Here is a 17,064-nt window from a genome sequence, read left to right as displayed (position 1 = left end):
CAATAACAGAGAAATGATGCAGCCCAAACTGTGGCAGTAATGTGAGGACTTCCTCTCAGTGATAATAGAGTCAGACAGAGTGGGCATGAGCTGGGGGGCAGCGCTGTAGCCACATTAACTGTCACATTAACTGTGCCCGCTGCATTGTTTCAGCGTCTCAGCGGGTCATCTGAGGTCACCAGTGTGACGTTAAAATGAGAGGCCGGGCCAGGCCAGAGGAATCCACAGGCTGCCAGTCTAATGAAATAAAAAGGCTACTCGCTCAGTTTGCGTCACAGTCAAACACTCACACACACACAAACAGAGTAAGATAGATATTTAGAATAGACATATTATAGTGCTCCTGGTGCTGAATTACTGTACTGTGTATAAACGCAATGTTCGACTGGAATATACCTGCTAAGAAACATTTTTATTTGTGTGTATGAACTGCAAAATGATTAAAAAGTGACTTGTTTTGCCTACCGTCTTCTTACAACACAAAATGATTCTAATCAATGTAATGGGAAAAGTTTTAAATTAATTGGTTGTAAAGTTATACAGGTATATTTTCTTGGCTAATCTATGCTATAGAAAACTAGTGTGTCAGAGGAATTCATTCTAAAAACATTGCATGCAAAGAGATTCATTTTTCAGGTTTATACTAAAGTACTCTTATATCAAGTTAAGGGATGCCTTACAAAAAACTCTAAGATGGAATAGTAGAATACTGGCTTTGTTTGCATTGCTGCAACATATTGTGTGACTATCAAGATAAAATACATACATCAAAGAGAGTGCATGAATATAAAGGTGTCTTGGCATTTTTATGTAAACGTTAGGATTTGGTTATGAGAGGTGTCTTTAATACTGCTAGTTCAAATTCTGTTATAAAACTACTATTACGGAGGGTAACAGGGTAGCTTGGGTACACTTGGAGGGGTTGTTGGAGCAGGTTGGGGAGCCATTTTCAAACAGCGGTGAGAGGCGATGGGGCAAAGTCTGGGTTTAGGAAGGAGAAGCCCTGGAAGTCTTCCTGATTTATAGCTGCGAGTATATCCGGGTCAGACGGGGTGAGCACTGACGGAGCTGCTGTGAAGAACTTGTCGAAATTTTCACCTTTTTTCCCACCCTGATGAAGAAGAAGAGAACAGGCATATTCAAACATTTGTGGTTGATTGTATACGCACCATCATCTTTCTCCTGAAAAAAGACACAACATAAGAAAAGTAAAATTATAAAAAGACACCACCTCCGCTTCTCTTTTTCTCACCCACACCCTCCTTTTCTCTCTAAGGAGCTCTCTACCACACCTACTGTTGGAAGAAAGCTGCTCACGTCTCCTTTCCTGCTCCTTAACAGAGTACGACAGCCGTTCTTCTGGATGATATGAATCTCATTTGGCTAATGGGCCTGGCCTCTAACCCCTGAGCATACTCAGTTCACTCAAGGCACACCTCAGCATTGGCCAACAGGGCCGCAAACTGGCGTGTGGCAGGCTAATGATGACATACATTTGCATATGGGAGGAGTAGGCAGGACCTCAAGGTCGGCGGGTCCCGTCTATTATAACCAGACTGTCTGTTCCTGAACGCTCAAAGCCCATCTCTAGGAGCCAGTGGAGGTGATGAAAAAGAGACAAGAGAGGGGAATGGGGGAGAGAGAGAGAGAGAGGGAGAGATGGTGCCATTTGAACAGAGAGAAGCAGAGAAGGCTGAAATGGCCAACACAGTGTGGACGGCTGAGAGAGGAAGCATGCAGAGAAATGGGGGAAGGCGTGGGAGTTTTAGAGAGAAGAGACAGATGGAAGAAAGTGACAGCTTTAATTCCCTAAAAGTGTCCTTGGAGAGACAGAGACAGAGAGAAAGGAAGAGAGGGGGAGTAGAGAGGAGAGTGATAAGAAGGAAAGAAAGAAAGAAAGAAAGAACGAAAGAACGAAAGAACGATAGACAGAAAGTAAACAAATCTATAGAGTCTGTTTTCCATCTGTTCAACTGACAGTTCTGGGTTTGAAGGGCGCCTGGATCTCCAATCTCTCCAGACGGTCCCAGTCAATCCAGCGGAAGAATGGATGTTCCCTGATTTCTCTCTCTCCTTCTTCTCCTTCACCAAGACGCTTGGCCGGGTTCTTCGTCAGGAGCTTGGGGAAGAGTGAAGAATAGGAGAGAAAAAAATTATCAAAATGATGGGTAGAGTTTATGTTCTTATTTTGTTTAAGTAGTTAACAATGTACATGGTAAGCTTTGATGTATTTTCAAATATTATTCAAGTGTAATATCATGTAATTAAATTTTCTGCGTTTATACAGATTGTGTGTGCATTTTAAAGGAAAAGTGTGATCTTTTTTGGAAATATATGAGCATTCAATAAGAAGATTGATCCCACTCATATGTCTGTATTGCAAGTATGAAGCTACAGCCAGCAGGGGTTTAGCTTAGCTTAGCATAAAGACTGTAAACAGCTATCCTGGCTCTGTCCAAAGTGTAACAATAACTATTATTATGTATTCCTTGGCAACAAAACTTCAGCAAGTCACTGTACCCGGCCAAGAAGTAGAAGTAGTAATTAAACAAATTAGATATATACATGTTAATTAGTGAGCTTTACCTTCAGACAGAGCCAGGCTAGATGTTTCCCACTATACCAGTGTTTATTCTAAGCTCACTAATGGCTGCTGGCTCTAGCACCATGTTTAACAGACAGATGAGAGTCATATTAATCTTTTCATCCAAGTCACAGCAAGAAAGCAAATAAGTACATTTTCTAAAATGTCAAACTATCCCTTTCACCCTAAAGGTCAATGGTTTCCCTTGCAGGGAATAGATTTTCCATAGAGGGAGAACAACATTACATTTACATTTATCCTAAAAGTTATGAGTAAGAAAAAGATGAAGGGCGACTTACTCCCTTGCAGATAGCAACAGCTTCACGAGAGAGACTTTTCGGGTATGAGACACACTGCTCCATAATGGACTGAAACAGCTCCTCCTCTTCAATACACGGGAAATGGTGGCTGGAAAGGAAAAGATGTAGAGAAAAGAAGAAAAAAAGAGAGTAACCATGAAGCCCTGTGAGCAAACTGAAAGCAAATACATTGAAATTAAAGTTCTTTTGAAAGTCTTTTGAAGTGATTACAAAGGACAAGTACTGGAGGCTTAAGTGTGTGTGCACACGGGTCTATTGTTAGGATTAAGCTGAGTATTACCTGTCCTGCCAGCATTTCATACAGCAGTACTCCATAGGACCACCAGTCTACCGCTTTATCATAAGGCTGATATGCCACAATCTGAAAAGGATGGTGAGAAAAGGAGAGGAGATAAAGGGGAAGAATGGGTGTGCAGAGATAAGGAAGTAGAAAGAGAGAGTGAGGGAAAGCGCAGTTGTAGCAGTCGGCTGCTCGGATGATAGGCAGCTATCAGAGAGTGCCGGAGTGAAAAGCAGAGAGAGGAAAAGGGAAAGTATGGCATTAGGGAGGGTAAATATATGAATGAGCTCAGAAATAATCAGCACATGACTTTGGATTTGTGTGTTTGTTTGTTTCCCCAGTTTGTGTGTGTGTGTGTGAGCGTGTTCAGGGGAGGCGGGGAGGGCACAAGGGAACAATTCCCAGCCCCTGGGGAAATATATTGTATCTCTTCCAAAATGGCAGATGCAGGAGAATCAATTGGTGTTTACATAAGAGAGTCAATACCCAGGGGTTCCATAGCAAGGTTTACAATATCAAAGATGGGCACAACAGTTACATCTTTTCTCTCTGTCTCCTACAAGTCCACAAAGCAAACAAGCTGGATATCTCCTTTACTCTCTCTCTGAATATATTTTGTTTATGATGACTTGAGACAGAAACACATACATACATATCCAAAACAATTTGTAAGGTTAACATTATACAGCACAGAGTTTTGATATTTAGCATTTCAAAAGGTTGTCAAACTAAACCACCTCCGCTGTTTTCAGGCTGGAATTTGCGTTATCATCATCAATGAAATCCTTTTGAGATTCTTCAGTTTTAGTGGTTTGTGTTGGTTTCGTGGGAGTTAATCACCTTAAGTTGTCAACTGTAGTAAGACAAAGGTAAAACTGGTAATACAAGGTCTCTCAAGGACAATTGTCATTTCTATGCAACATTCTCATAGCACAACACACACCACTGCTAATTGAATCATGTGAAGTTAATTATTCAAAAATGATGACAAGGTCAGAGAGGACGGAGGGGATGAGAGGAGCTGCAACGAAGCAACTCGCCGTCTCACAGCGCTGCAAAACAGGTCAAGCAAGTGAAGAGGGGGAGACAGGGGTGAGACGTGGGGAAATGAGGGATCTAAGTAACAAATGAGGGAAGCTCAGGAGTTAGTCTGGACCATGAAATGAGAGCAGGGGTCAGTGTACCTCAGGGGCGATGTAGTCAGGGGTGCCGCAGAATGTGCGCGTGGTGTCGCCCTCAAACATGCCCTCCCTGCACATCCCGAAGTCAGCTATCTTTATGTGGCCCTCACTGTCAAGCAGCACATTATCCAGCTTTAGATCCCTGGGAAAGGAGGAGATTGATCACACTGGCATGAATCATTTTGATAGATAACATCTTTATAACAGTCATTATCTACAAAAGACATGATAAATCTGTGTCACGACTGTGTGCTGCACTGCAGAGCAGTGACAGTGCCGAACCAGGCCATGTTAGATGAGCAGCCCAATTCTCTACCTGTAGATGATGCCTTTGCTGTGGAGGAAGAAGAGGCCGACCGCTATCTCTGCTGCATAAAACCTGGAGGGAGAGAGATGGAGGAGGGAGGAGAGACTCACTACTGGTAGCTTTATCTTTCAGAAAATTGGCCAAGGTTTTCAGCGTGGAGTGAGGGAATGGAGCTCAAGAGGGTGATGAAAGGGAGAGTAACCAAATAGATGAAAAGCAGAAAGATGAAGAGCTAGAAATGAGCAACAGGGTAAGAATTAGTTTTAGATGACTGATCAAAGATTATTGATTAGATGAACAGCCAGGAGGAGGGAAAATGTAGATGAGAGGATGAGATTAGTGGGAGGAGAAAGTCACGGGAAAGAGAAGAGAGCTGGTACTTGAGCTGATGATTTTTTATGAGTCACCAGGTATAATGAACAAAGCTAAGAGATGGGTGCATATGTAAAGGAACAGGGAATAAAAGAAAGGCAGGAAATGAGAAGATGTAGATGAGAACTGTGATTAAAGGTAGAAGAAAGGAGCTTTTTGACTACATACGCTGCATGAGGCTCTTTGAACTTGCCAACTATCTGGATGTGAAACATCAGGTCTCCTCCGTTGACATATTCCATCACATAATAAAGACGGTCCTGCAGAAACACACGGAGACACACACACATATATACACACACTCTCCATACATAATCACCTCTTGTCCAAATTAAAAAGCAATCTGTTAAAACCTGTCCTCCAGGACAAAAGACCTTGTTAAAGAAAGCAAGCTAATTATTTAATTTATTAATCAAAATTCTCAGCCAACCTGGAGTGAAACAACTCCTCGGAGGGCTGCGCAGCTAAAATGTCAGGCAGGTTTATGGACAATTTAATGAAAGTTATGCAGTTCATTTAGGACACAGTAGACCTTCTACACACACACACACACCTCAGTCTGGAAGGCGCAGTAGAGTGATGTGAGGAAGTGAGGGCGAGAGGAAAGCGCCAGAACCCTCCTCTCCACCAGGGCGCTCTCCGTGTCCTCGTCCTGGAAGAGAACGTCTTTCTTCAACACTTTCACTGCGAACAGACGCTCGCTGCCTCGCTCCTCTGCCAGCAGCACCTGTACAGAGACAGAGAGGAGAGAAAGTTACTGTAACAGCAAAATAAGAATTTTAAGGGAGTCCATAAATACACACAATGCGTATTTACAGTCAACACTACACCAGCTGTCTGGCATGAAGATAAGAAAAGAATGACGAGTACAACAGGTTAAAAAGCTTTTTCAATTCCAAAATTCACTTTTTTTAAATTCCTCGTGCATATGACAGAACAGTAGCCTGTGCATCAAAGCAGGGATCATTTAGTTTTTCATTGCTTTGACACAAAATGTGTTGAATTCATGTCTCACTCAAGCTTCATTTCTAACTTTAGAATTATCCATGTACTGTAACGCTGCCAGTACTGAACATTTTTTAGGTCATTGTGTTATGAGTTACAAGGTGCTCTAGTTGGGTGGAAAGTAGTTCTTGCTGTTTTAATAAAATTATGTGCTTTTGAGGCAAATTTGCAATATTTTGGTGATTTTATGCCAAGCTAGGACTTATATCTGGTGTCCATTATCAAAAAATCCATATAGCAGTAAGAAAAGTAGTGCAAGAGAAAAAAGTTATAACATATATGGACAGATGCTGAAGAAAGTTCAGAAGGTTACTGTGCACATTTATCCAGACATATTGAAATAACTGAAGTAATGTTTAATTAAAGCCGCTGTACGCCTGAAGATTTCAAGACACGTTAATGTCATGAATGAAAAAGCGAAGCGGCTCTCATGTTTTTATCAGACATTAAAAACACATTCAGTGGCTATTTTCACACTCCTGTGAAATTGGCTGCAAGCGAGTTGCTCTAATGATGCAGTAATTCTCTACAATGAGAGCCGCGTGACCCAGGTTTTACTGTGGTTCATAGTAAAGATATGGTCAAGAGCACTGGAAAGTGCTGACAACAACACTGTTTAAAATTATCTGGCCAACCTGCAGTGCTGTGCTGTAATGGTCACTGGCTAGCGGGATAAAGGATCTCATTTTACTTTCAAATAGTGGTTGAATATACAGAAAATTACACGGTTTCATCTTTCAGAAATCAATGTGACTACACAAAGGTGCTTCTGAAGAAGGCTGGGTGTGTAGTGTGTGTGTGTGCTATTGATGAACTGCCAGTCACTGAGAGGATCCTGCCGTCCTCTGTGATCGTGTCTCCAGCTCTTCCCCGTGGTCTCACATAAAAATGGGACTCATCACCCTTCAGAATATTACAAATCTTACTAACACAGTCACATATACTTTTTCCTCTATTTCCGCTTTTGTTATCCCTTTTCCTTTTGGTCATTCTGTCACTTTCTGCAGCACAGTAATCATTTCCTTTTTCTCTCTATCTCTGTCTGTCTCTTTCTCACTTCCTCTCACTCAGCAGCCCCGGGGTCTGTCTCTCCTTCTTGTGTCGTTTTTTTTTTCTCACATCTTACGTAAGTCGAGTCTATTTCTCCTGTCTTCTGTAGACTCTCCTCTGACAGTTATGAAACAGCACAAGGGGATTTCAGAGGAGGAAGAAGGACTCAAAACTCCATTCTCTTCATTATGCCTCATCTACTGGGGAATTAAAGAGAAAATGGAGAGCAGAGGCTCCCTTGAAATGAACACCTCCAGGAGGATTGTCTGCTTGTGTGGCATGTAGGAAGCCAGCCAGCCTGAGCTCACGACTGCTGACAACACTAAGGAAGACGCTAAGGGTTAAATGAATCATTTGGCAGTAGTAGGAGAGACAATGAGTGTGTTAGTAAAAAAAAGAGGGTTTTTTTTTTTTTCAAAGAAATTCTGCCTTGCTCTGCCCGGGAGCTGCTGTACAAAATGCCACTTAAAGGTCAAGTCCATTAATAGAAGAAATAATTTAAAGCCAGGAATGATCTTTGTTGTTTTAAGCATGAATGGCCTCTTTGATATCACTTACAGCTGTTGGATAAGAGGTTCTGATTGTGTTCAGAAAAGATGACATTTGGTCTCAGTGGCTGCTGTGTTTACCTTGCCAAAGCTGCCTTTGCCCAGCACCATGAGGAAGTTGAAGTCATGGATGCCCACTCTGACTTTGGCAGGGCCTGGGGTGTGGACAGGAGGACACGGTACAGGGGTCGGGGACAGAGCCACAGGGAACACTTCAGACAGCGGGACAGGTATCGCTTGAGGCAGGGATGGTGTTGGGGCGTCTGGCTGAGGCTCCTGAAGAATCGTAGTGGGAGGATTGAGAGATGAATGGTTGGATGCAGCACACACACACACACACCACACAGCACAACACACCACCACCAACACCCCCCCCCCCGCACACACACACACACACACACACACACACACACACACACACACACACACACACAAAACCTGAACACCAGAAAAACTCCTTCCTACCCCTAATTTTAGGTTACGGTCAGGCAGAACAATCCTGCACCCTGGTGGAGACAGGATGTAACAGGGAAGGGAGGGGACCTCATATAATTTATTATCTAATTATTTAGATAACACCAGGCATAAATCATCCATGTTTTTTCTTTCTCAGATAGAATTGTAAGCCAAGGGACAGTTCAAGATCCTGACCCAGTGTGAGCAGTGGCAGCTGTTGTATATTAGATGTAGGTAATTATAAGCTGATAAAGGCTATGCCAAGGCCTTAGGATAAATGGTAATTAGCATGGTAACAAATAAAGGGCTGAATAGAGGTATAAATATCTCCACTTTTGCTTTTTGTTCACCATGATGACCAACTGATTACTTTTTTCGTCTGCACTGGAGTAAAGTTTCCTACCTGCAGGTCTGGGTCTGGCACGGGGATGTTGTAGTACTCTCCCTCATCTTGGGCCAGCAGTTTGAACCAGCCGCTGATAGGACGCCTGAAGATCTCACTCACTCCAAATGACAGCGCTCCCATGAAATCGTTCCTAGATGTGCGGTCCCAGTCCCATACCTCCACAGACAGTCGCCTGTCCCACTGGTGACCGCGCACTGAGCTGGAGAGACAAACACTCACAGTCACTGGGGAGAGTTAGCTCACTGTCTACGCAACACAACAATGCACAAAGACACAGGAGGATTTATTTTGTTTTTGAAGCAATTTCCTAATATCTCAATTCTACTGAATATCTGAAAAATGCTAATATAAAGGTAGTAAAAGGTCAAATGTTAACACTGTTGATGTACAATAAGCTGTATATATTCAGATACAATCAACCATATATTCTATCTATTCTTTGTCTTTCGGAGTCCTTTCTTAACACTCAGTATTTCCAATTCGCAGGACATTTTATTTTCTGAAAACATATCTTGTCCCAGACCCATGTACATTTTCATCCTTGATTAAAGTTCACAAGGACTCACAAGGTGAAACTCTCATTCCAGACGGGATTGAGTGTTGAGCGGATGGTCTTGGTCTTCTGTTTGCTGTGGCTCTTGGGGTCCGGAATCAATTTCAGTTTAACATACGGGTCTGACAGGCCGTTTGGATCCATGGGCATCAGGTTACGAGCCTCCCGCACTGAAGAGAAAGTAGAATAATAAAAGGTACAGAGTGAGAAATCCTTCATTACCCGTGTAATCCTACTTTTTGTTTTAAAACATTACTTCCCATATTCCAGCGGGTCCTCTCACCTGTTACAAAGACTTCCTCAGACTCTCCTCTGATAGTCAGGTGGATCCTTCCTCTCTTCTCTGTATGGTCTTGTCCACAGAGACTGGGAACACTTGTCTCACACCGTCGATGGACGTTCATGTCACAACCTCACAGTACATAAATACAGAGTATTTAGAGTTAGAAAAAATACATGCATGTGTGACATATTTTAGATCAAAAGATAAAAATAGCTGGTTCCAAAATGATAAAATGTTTAGGTCTTAGTGACCTAATGGTTAAGGTGAATACCACATAACCAAAATGTTAGTAGTTATAGTTCAAGACACTGAAAAACACCTGTACCTGATCCTAACCATAAAGACACTGGGAAATACACTTACCGCTTTCTTGCTGAGAGTTAAATAAGAAGACTGATACTACACACATACACTCTCATATGTATGTATTATATATTAAGTATAAAGTCTGGAGACAGGAGGACAGCTGAAGGTAACAAAGTTTATCTATCAGCAACGCTAAAGCTCACTGATTAACATGTTATATCTAATTTCTTTAGTGTGTACAAAACCTTTAGTGTAAATGTATGTATGACAAGTTGTGTTTTTACAAGGTACATACTGGACATACTCCTAGTCTAAACTCAAGCAAGTGAATATTGTGTATTCCCCGAAACATAAATGTAACCAACTCTAAATTTTGGAGGCTAATTTAGCTGGGACCAGCTTTTTTCCCTAGCTGGGAGGTGTGTCTACATAACGGGTCTCATGTGTAAACTGACTTTTATCCACACAACATGATTAATACAAGTACACACACACAGATTTATTACACTGCTATATGTGCTGAAACTCACTGGAACATTTCATGCCCTGGTGTATGAGGCCGTACAGCAACGAGCCGCAGTGGTCGCAGAAGGTGGGACTGGAGTAAGTCTGGACCTTAAATGTGTGTTGACTCTTCAGGTCCTGAAATATAGCAGAAACAATCTGCATTGAGAACTCACACACACACACGCACACACACACACACACACACATACACAGAGTGACCATGGAATAAACTGTGAACACACACACTTTTACACACATGCAGAGTATGATTAGTGGAGAGATGTTGAGTGGGGTATTCATGGACAAGCCAATTAGATTTCTCCACTGGGAGAGGACATATAAATGAGCGTGCATCTAGGCAAAGCTGTGTGTGTGTGTACGTGTGTGTGTGTGTGTGTGTGTGTACACTGTGCAGAGAGGGATGAATCATTTTTATCTCTCTTCAGCTCAGAGAGCCCACCACCACCGCTCTCCACACTCCACACTCCACCTTCTCCCAAACAGTTTTCCTTCCCTCGCCCCTCTGAGTTGCTATTTAAAAACACCTCCTCTTTTCCCTCTGTGTGTGTTCCTTTCACTCTCTTATCCGTTTTCACTCAAACTCACGTACACGTACACATACACACACACACATGTTCCCCTTGACCTCATTTCTGAGGCAGTTTATTTGGCTGGTAGAAAAAAAACGTGAAGAAAAGACAAATCTCCCTGAAATCCTCAAAATGCCACAGAAAGGAAGACTGAGCAGTCTGTTGCTCTCCCCCCTCTAATTCTCCCTCTTATCAGTCCTTCCTACCCTCCACCTGTATCTCCCCCACTCTCTATCTCCAACTCCCTGCATCTGGGAGGCCTTGTAAGATGACATGACATGAGTGCAGACGTCACAGATGAGACAAGGCTGTGCGATGCGAAGGATGTATGGATTGACGGATGAGTCATGCACATGTGTTACTGGCAATGAGCGGATGGCTAAATATGACGATGATGATGAAAATGGAAAACAAGAATGTAAGAGGCAAGTTAACGTGAAAGCGCTGACACATATGCTCACATCTGGTTTGGGGCCTGTCACAGAGCCAGGACAAGTGAAGGTCACAAACTCGTGACATCTTTTGTGGACCACAAAACTGCAAACTAGAGGAAAGATAGAAAAAAATATCCTCAAAAAATTAATCAGTCACACTGATAAAATCTTATGAGAAGATTAAATACTGTGGAAAAAGACAATAAGAAGAGTGTATCTTTACCTTGACATTGGAATCCCTGTTTGCCGATGCCCCTGAGAGAAAAAGGCACATAGATTAAGACACAAATACAATCTTCTGTACTCCTCTTTAAGGTGAAATACTTTGCTTCTGAGGCTGTTTTTTAAGGCAGAAGAGTATAGATAATGCTGCCAAGACAAAGATAGTGCTGTTGCATTAGTTGAGAACAAACTGTCTCATCAAAAAACAAACACCACTAGCTATGTCAGAGACTACCAACTTTATAAACAAAGTCATTACGTGTGTAAAGATTGAATTAAGTTTTAAGTTTTCGTACCTAAACTGCACTGCTGACCAGGTCAAGCAGGACAGTCTCAATTATTGTCACACATACACATACACACACATAAACACAATTCTCCTGTTTCCAGAACTGCGGTGTTGGCTAGTTTCCAGTGTCTCCTTAGAGCTTTAATTGAATAATTAAAGCCATTGATTGACTAAAGAGTCCACTCAGCGGCTTGCCTGCTGTGAATCAACTTTTGATTAGGAGGTTTAGAAAGGCAAGATGAACAAGACATCGCCGAGAACTCCTCCACAATTATACTGGAGAGGCCCTTGGGTTCATAGGAAACTGACCATAATCACTGATCTAAAATCAGTTCACCATCTGGATGAGTAATAATTAAAGATGGGGTTGCAGAGGGTAATCTGATCCTTGATCTGCATTCAACAGAAGTCTCTGTCTGCAGCATTAAGTGTATGAGGCCAGTTCTGCTTTTTGACCAGCAGAGAGCATTAGAGAACCAGATATGGATTTGGAGAGAACTGACAGTGTTGCTTGCTGGCCAGATATCAGAGGGAATTCACTGCATTTTAAATTTAACAATGCATTGAAACACCTCTCCAAACATATGCCATTAAATAAAAAGGTGCACGCTATTAAACTGACCAGAATACTGAAAAACATTCTGGACTATAAAGTGTTGATTACAAATCAATGAAAATGAAAAGTAATGATGGTAAAATTCCACTAAGCTGCTTAAGTTTCATGGTCCTGGTATTGTGCATGATGGTTCACTGTCACACCGTCATGACTTCCTGGAACAGACCCATTATTGTTATTTGTTATTGTAATGTTATTTGTAACACCTGTGCTTTTCCTACTATGACAAGTCAAAACATCTGCTGTGAAAGATGCCTGTAGGATCTGTCCTTGGATCTGTTTGAAGTACCGGAGACCACTGGATGTTTTTATTCAGTGATGTTCAGTGTTAGAACCAGAGCTCTTAAAGGACCAGTATGTAGCATTTATTTAAGAATCTACGGTGGCCACAAAACACGCGAAAAACACCAACGACCCTATCTAGCAGCAATGTTTGGTATGTCCATTCTGGGCTATGGTAGAAACATTTGTTGTGATTATACACTAATGAAAATATACCCATGGATCCAACAGATCCTCCTAAATGTTAGGATTTAGTGTCATCTATCGAACAACTGAATACCCCTCCACTCACCCCTATTTTTCCAAGCTTGTAGGAGAACCTATGGTGGCCTTCTGGTAGCATAAAAACGTGAAAGGATCTCTCTAGAGCCAGTGTTTGTTCATTCTAGGCTACTATGGAAACACGACAGTGGGACATGGCGGCCTCCATGGATGAGGACCTGCTCCCTATGTAGATAAGAAGAGCTAATTTAAAGGTAACAAAAAAACCAACAGATTATTTTCTTATTTACATTAATGAAAACATAAATCCTATATTCAATTTCTGCCAATAGATCATAAATACAACACACTGGTCCTTTAAGAACAACTGTTTATTAGGCCCACATTAAACCACACATAAGATTGAGTTGTGACACCAATGTCACTCTTCCCCCCCCCCCCAGGGGCTTTAACACCCAGGTTGACATCCTGTGTGAAGGAAAAGAGTTTTCACCCTGAGCTAAGTGCTGCTACCGTTGCCAAGACAGCAGCCAGTTGGAGAAATGTCCTGAAAGCTACCCAGAGGCTGCTGGCACATGCTACACCCTGCATCCAACATACACCCCCACCATATGTTCCAAACACACACACACTAACACACAGACACACACACACACAAACACAGGCACACACACACACAGACATCACAGTTGCACAACCATTTACATACACACAGCCAAGGCTTCACTGGACAGAACAAGCTCAATGCATGGTTGTTTGTATAGAAGACACATTTACATGACTAACCGTGTGTATGTCAGAAGTTTACATTAACAAAATACATTTATTCAAGTACTGCACTTCAGTACAGTTTTTAGGCACTGGTACTTTGCTTGAATACTTATTTTTCCTTTCTTTTCTTTTCTATTCTTCTTTGTTGTTTGTTTACAATGCCTCCCCACTCATTTTCCCACTGCATTCACAGGTAAATACAGGATGGATTACAATTTTAAAATGCAGATTCAAATTTGCAAAAAACATATCATATCCCTGTCATGTGAAAACCAAAACAACAAAGTTTTCATGAGCAAAAAAACTGCCCTGTTTTCAGCTTTGTGACCACATAACTTTATAACTTGCTTGTTTTGTATTTTTGTAATGATTTATCACATCATTGTAGAAGTGGGAGACTTTTCTTAATGCATACATGAGCACTAAATTAAAATAAAAAATCCAAATTTGGAGCTACATGGTTTTTACTGGGCAGCTTGAGTGTAAACTCCAGCAGTTTATAAAATAACATAGTGACTGTACTGTAGATCTAGCGCCACCTGGAGCAACTTTTAACAAATACTCCTTTCAAATCTAACAAAGAAATCTAAAAAAACAAACAAAACAAAAAAACACTGCAAAACAGAGTACATTTTAGAATTAGTACCATTGATACCTGAGTTCATTTTACTACTTTCGAACTTTATCAGAAATCTACACTTGTATTAGCACTACAGGTGACTCCACCAGTTTTACACATGAAGTTCAGTTGTCTCATTACATGAGGACTACTACTCAGCCTGTGAAAACAGTTACAGAACGTGTTTTGTGGCTCTGGAGGAAATCTGAAAAATAACCTTGTAACAGAAACTTGTTACTGAATTATGAGAATGCAGGATCCAGCATTTTTGAAACTCGGCCCATATTACAGACTACAAGTCAGGACATCTTGGCAAATTTTGACCATTTTCATTTTAATCTGACCCCCAGCTTTATGGAAGGACATACTAAATTACTAAAATACCCCTTTCAGGTATGAATAATTGTTTGTGCATGTTTGCATGCAGTGTAACTCTGTGTGCAAGCATTCATACTGAAAAGCTGTGTCCTAATTGTGTGTATACTGTATGTGTTAATATGTGTGTGTGTGCATGTGTGTGAGAACATGGAGTTCCAGAAGTAACTCTTGTATTGTGTGGGCTGCAGTGTGGAGGTGAGGTTATATGATCAGATCAGGTCAGTGTGGTGGCTGCAGAGTGTGGGCAGTTTCTCCAGCAGGCAGCTGGATTTGGTGAAAGAAAGAAAAAGTGCAGATAAAGTCAGAGTCAGATGGAGTAGTGGGATGCCTGAGGAGGCGGCTTATGAACTGCCGGGTTGGTTTCTGTGTAAATGTGCAGCTGTGTGTGTGTGTGTTACCAGATGAAGTCGGTGCAGTGGCTGCAGAAGGTGGGCTGTTTGAAGAAGCGGGCCGTGAACTGATGGTCTTTAACTTCCACAATCCTCTTGTGTTTGAGCGCTCCCTTCCTCTGGAACACGGGCACCCTGGGTGGAGGGGATAGGGGCGAGGGCAGAGGGGAGGCACCGGGGGAGGTTGCCGATGTAGGGGAGGCCAGTGTCAACGGGGAGAGGGAGGGGGAGGGGGAGACCGGGGTAGACATGATGCCTGGAGGATACAGTAGGAAGAGTAGCGAGGGAGGGAGTGTGGGAGTGGATGATGATGAGTGTCAGTGAGGAGGGTATAGGCAAAGACTTTGAACATGTGAGAGGGAGGAGGGGAGGAAGCAAGGACAGGGAGAGGGAGGAGGAGGAAGAGGAGAAGGAGGAGGGGGAGGGATGGAAAGTGTACTGGGTCATGGTTGAGACAGGAGTTGTATTAATGGCACAAGGGAGGTAGGGTAGGGAGCGGTGAAGGAGTGACATGTTGGAGAGAAAGATCGAGAAAGGATGAATGAACCGGAAGTGCAGAGGAAGATGGGGGGAGCACAGGGAAAGCGACAGGTATGAGAGTGAAAGAGAAAAGAGAGGTGTAATGAGGGAGACAGGGAGGTTAATTCACATACGGAGACAGAACTCTCCTAAGAGACTCCTAGACGCTAAACGATTAGTGCAACTCACTGTGTGTCCCACATACTGCCTGTCCTTTCTACCTACATCTCCCTCTCTCTGAACCCCTTATATCTCCATCTCCCCAGCAGATATGAATACCCCTCCATCCCCTGGTCGTCATGTCAACTGCACCTCCTGTTGCCATGTCAACAACACCCCCACCACCTGCTCCAATATTAGAGCCTGTATCCTCTCTTGACTTTCTGCCTGCCCTTATTAGCAATTAGTCCCATTTCTTTAGTAAAGTTGGGACTAGAATAATATGTATATGTCTATAGGGAATGAGAAGTGCTGAAAAAAGTGCAAAATGGCAAATATTAGCTGGAGAGATTGTGGTGCAAGAGTTGCACCCTACTAAATGATAAATGAAACACCAACAGAGATTTAATGAATAAATAAATAAGCCCATAGCAAAAACCGATGTTAGAAAAAAAAGTGATGAAATGATGGTGTCTCAGCAAAGAAGCAGGAGCAAATCAATCAAAAGGGTGGAAGAAGAGAATGGTGGGTAAAATGGCACAGTGCTCAGAAATGAGTCAAATAATAAGAAAAATATGTTCTAAAAATGTGTGCAGACCCATGGCAAAGAAAATATACACAATACCTGAATTGGTGGTGATTTTATAGGAAAGGCTCGACTACAGGACAGTTTTCTTCTCTTCCTCTCCCCCTTCTCTTCTCTTCGTTTGGCTCACTTCAAAAGAAAGGCTAAGGTGTCACACCTGTAGCTGGTCACCTCAAAAAAAGAGAAAGATGGGAAGACAAGACAAAAAAACCAAGAGAAGCAGTGCTGCGAGAAGTTGGAAAGAACCAGACAAAAAAAGAAAAAGAAAAAGAAAAACCTATTAAAACAAAAAGAGAAAGCAACAAACGTTTTGGGAGATTCAAGCTTTCTAGGAACCAAAGATAGACGAGTAAAGTGGTATATATCCGTTAACCCAGAGGCAGGGTGAGGAGGAGGACGAGATAGAGAGGTGGTATTCTCTTTCCAAGATTGATTCTCTTTTTACTAAGAAGAGGACGAGAGATGGAGAGAGAGAAAGAGAGAGAGAGGAAGAGAGAAAGAGAGAGAGAGAGAGAGAGAGAGAGATTGAGGGGAATAGGCGGCGATTCATTTTGAAATCTGGGTTACTCCTCTCAGGAGAGGGCGAGGGAGGTAGAGGAAGGAGGACGGATGATGAGACAGAAGCCATTTTGCCACCACCAATACAGTATGGACAAGCAAGCGCCAACTGTCCCTCACTTCCTGGAGTGCCAGACGGAGAGAGGAAACGGAGAGGAGAGAGAGTATCTAGTCTGGAAGAGAAGAGCAGGGAGCTTCATGCAAAAAGAGTCTGAGAAATGGATAGTTAAGCATAGTTAGAAGTGGAGATAAACTGTTAAAAGTCATGGAGT

At 42.3% G+C, this 17,064-nt stretch overlaps 1 protein-coding gene across 2 annotated transcripts; it reads right to left on the bottom strand.

The window, feature by feature from the left end:
- Positions 1-15,221, bottom strand: prkcg (protein kinase C, gamma). 2 transcript variants are annotated; one of them, XM_035672611.1, is made up of 16 exons: positions 14,980-15,221; positions 11,406-11,437; positions 11,210-11,292; positions 10,182-10,293; positions 9,346-9,474; positions 9,076-9,232; positions 8,489-8,708; positions 7,729-7,914; positions 5,598-5,771; positions 5,213-5,304; positions 4,682-4,744; positions 4,369-4,507; positions 3,182-3,265; positions 2,884-2,988; positions 1,979-2,119; positions 1-1,111 (listed from the first exon to the last, which is right to left on the bottom strand). In XM_035672611.1, exons 1-16 carry the CDS (start codon positions 15,219-15,221, stop codon positions 950-952), a joined length of 2,121 nt encoding a protein of 706 aa, XP_035528504.1. In that variant the 3' UTR covers positions 1-949. The 2 variants fall into 2 exon arrangements, with proteins under 2 accessions (XP_035528504.1, XP_035528505.1); XM_035672612.1 differs by having other exon boundaries at positions 7,729-7,923; positions 8,507-8,708.
- Positions 15,222-17,064: the final 1,843 nt, after the last annotated feature.

The sequence above is a fragment of the Morone saxatilis genome, unplaced genomic scaffold (genome assembly GCF_004916995.1).
Source record: "Morone saxatilis isolate NCDOM2014 unplaced genomic scaffold, NCSU_SB_2.0 Contig24, whole genome shotgun sequence".
Classification (NCBI taxonomy): domain Eukaryota; kingdom Metazoa; phylum Chordata; class Actinopteri; family Moronidae; genus Morone; species Morone saxatilis.
This window is presented reverse-complemented; position numbering and strand designations above follow the sequence as displayed.